Source organism: Morone saxatilis, unplaced genomic scaffold (genome assembly GCF_004916995.1).
Source record: "Morone saxatilis isolate NCDOM2014 unplaced genomic scaffold, NCSU_SB_2.0 Contig21, whole genome shotgun sequence".
NCBI lineage: Eukaryota > Metazoa > Chordata > Actinopteri > Moronidae > Morone > Morone saxatilis.
This window is the reverse complement of record NW_023339774.1, coordinates 993,790-996,061: the sequence shown is the minus strand read 5'-3', so window position 1 is coordinate 996,061 and position 2,272 is coordinate 993,790. Positions and strand designations below refer to the sequence as shown.

Sequence of the window (2,272 nt, the reverse complement as noted above, 5' to 3'; positions counted from 1 at the left end):
AACATCCAACGTCAAGTTAATCGTACTGTATATCCATGTTTGTCCCTGCAAGAATATTGAAAAAATAAGTCATTGATATCTACGAGTGGGCTGAGATTGGTCAATATGATCATGTTTGCTCTCAGTGATACAGATTATAAATTTAATTGGCCTCAGTGTACACTCTGGGTTCTTCTGGTCACATGAGATACACTGAACACTTCTGCCAATCCCATGAGCCCCTCAGACTGACTGTGACAATGTGTGACAAACAGGGGCCGAATGTACGCAACTCTGGGCCCCAACTGGAGGGTCCCACTTCGCAACTCCCCCCGGAGCCGCAGCTATGTTTACAGGTACAGTGAAGTGGGAGAACAAGCAGTCAACTTTAAATAACAATGAATTCATGTTTACAGGGGAATAGAAGTTAGACTTACTCTGATGTGTTTCTATCTCACCTCATCGTCACTGCATGCTGGTGGAAGTCAGGTATCATTCTGAACTCAGTGTTCACAAATTAAATGTACATTCCACTTACTAACTACAGTGACACTGGCTGGATTTTGTAAGTCTCTAAAGGGTCAGTTCACCAAATTAAAAAAAATTATTAATTGGGACAATTGACCCTTCCTAAGACGAAAAGTGATTCAAGGAAGGAAAAGAACCGGAGACAGGGTCATGGGCGGTCAAGGCTCACTGATGGACGTGGGGAGTGAAGGCTGGCCCATGTGGTCCGATCCAACAGACGAGCTACTGTAGCTAAACTGGCTGAACAGTTGAATTGCTTTTGTTTCGATAGGAAAGGTGCTCAGAACACACAGTGCATCACAGCTTTGTGGGCTGCAGAACATTATGACCACCAGGGGGCCCAGGTGGTCATAATGTTATGGCTGATGGGTGTATAGTCACCTCTTGTCTTGGCAAATGGAGGGTAATATTAGAAAAACGCAAGATAACTTGATAGTTAATCTACATTAATCGTTAGCTAGCAACATTAGCCATCAGATGTAACAATTTATTTAGATTAGCTAGTTAGCTAGCATTTTGTTAACATTAGCTAACTTAAAATGTGACTCTATATATTTCCCCTTTTATCTTTTAACCATCTTCAATATGTGGTTGTGTTTTCAACATAGATTAGCCTAGCACATAGCATATTTAAGTACAGGAAAGGAGGAAGTTGACTGGGGTTCTGACCGAGGCTTGCTCTGTTATTGGCGCACAGAGCAAAAAGGGGCGGGACTTAGGAAGGTTCAATTGTAATTAGCAAATACTTAGCAGTATTTTATTGCTTTTTGTAGGTTCTGTAGCCACTTTCTGTAACGGTCACATTAGTCAACACAGACTCAAAAAATGGTTGTGTAACAATTCTGGCAGTTGAATCTGGAGGCTGATGTTTTACCCAACAAATATATTTTAGTTCGGCCCTATTATGATGATGATTTGGAACTGCGTAGACACATTATGGATGTGTCCTCGATCTTTGGTCACAGACTTGACCATTGGCTGCACACAGCACCTCTCTGTCCAACGTGGCTCCACACAGCACTCCACATGCATCATCGCATGCGTCACATGCATATGCAGAAACAAGAAGAGGGCAAAGGCTGTTTTTCTGATATAATGTGAACATGGCTGAAGGATCTAAGATTAGCAAAATACCTTTTATATTTTTATAAATGACTGACTGATCAGATCATGACTTTGGCCTATAACCTGTGACAGTCACTGCAGAGGTGGTGTGCTTTATGTTCGTCTTGTCTCTGTCTTATCCATCTAACTTTAAGAACAAACTTTTAGAACCATTATCAATAGCCGTGTTTCCATTCATGTATTTTAATGCACATTTTGAAGAATGGAAATGGCAAAAAAAGTTTTTACACTTGCTTGAGGTGTGTAGGATTCAATGGCATCTAGTGGACTGCTGTGGCTCAGAGGTAGATCAGGTTGTCCACTTATCGGAAGGTTGAAGGGTTCGCTCCCCAGAACCTCGCTGCATGTCGAAGTGTCCTTGAGCAAGATACTGAACCCCAAATTTCCAAATGCTGTGCATCGGTGTGTGAATGTGAATGAATGAGTTTGTTTCTGTTCGATGGGCTTTGCCATCACTGAGTGAATGTGTGTGAAAGGGTGAATGTGGCATGTAGTGTAAAAGTGTTTTGGAGGAGTGGTCAGAAGACTAGAAAGCACAGGCCCATTTACCATCCATTACCATTGGTGTACGAGTGTGTATGAATGATTAGTTTCCGTTCAGGTGAGCAGTTGGCAACTTGCATGGCAGCCACTGCTATCA

General features: G+C 42.1%; 1 protein-coding gene across 1 annotated transcript in view; it reads left to right on the top strand.

Annotated features, from left to right (window-relative positions):
- LOC118332360 (ras-specific guanine nucleotide-releasing factor RalGPS1-like) overlaps positions 1-2,272 on the top strand; it is a gene marked incomplete in the record, with an annotated part of 66,856 nt that overhangs the window by 58,121 nt on the left and 6,463 nt on the right. Inside the window, 1 exon segment of the mRNA XM_035667601.1 lies at positions 255-335. Coding sequence (XP_035523494.1) covers positions 255-335 — 81 coding nt within the window.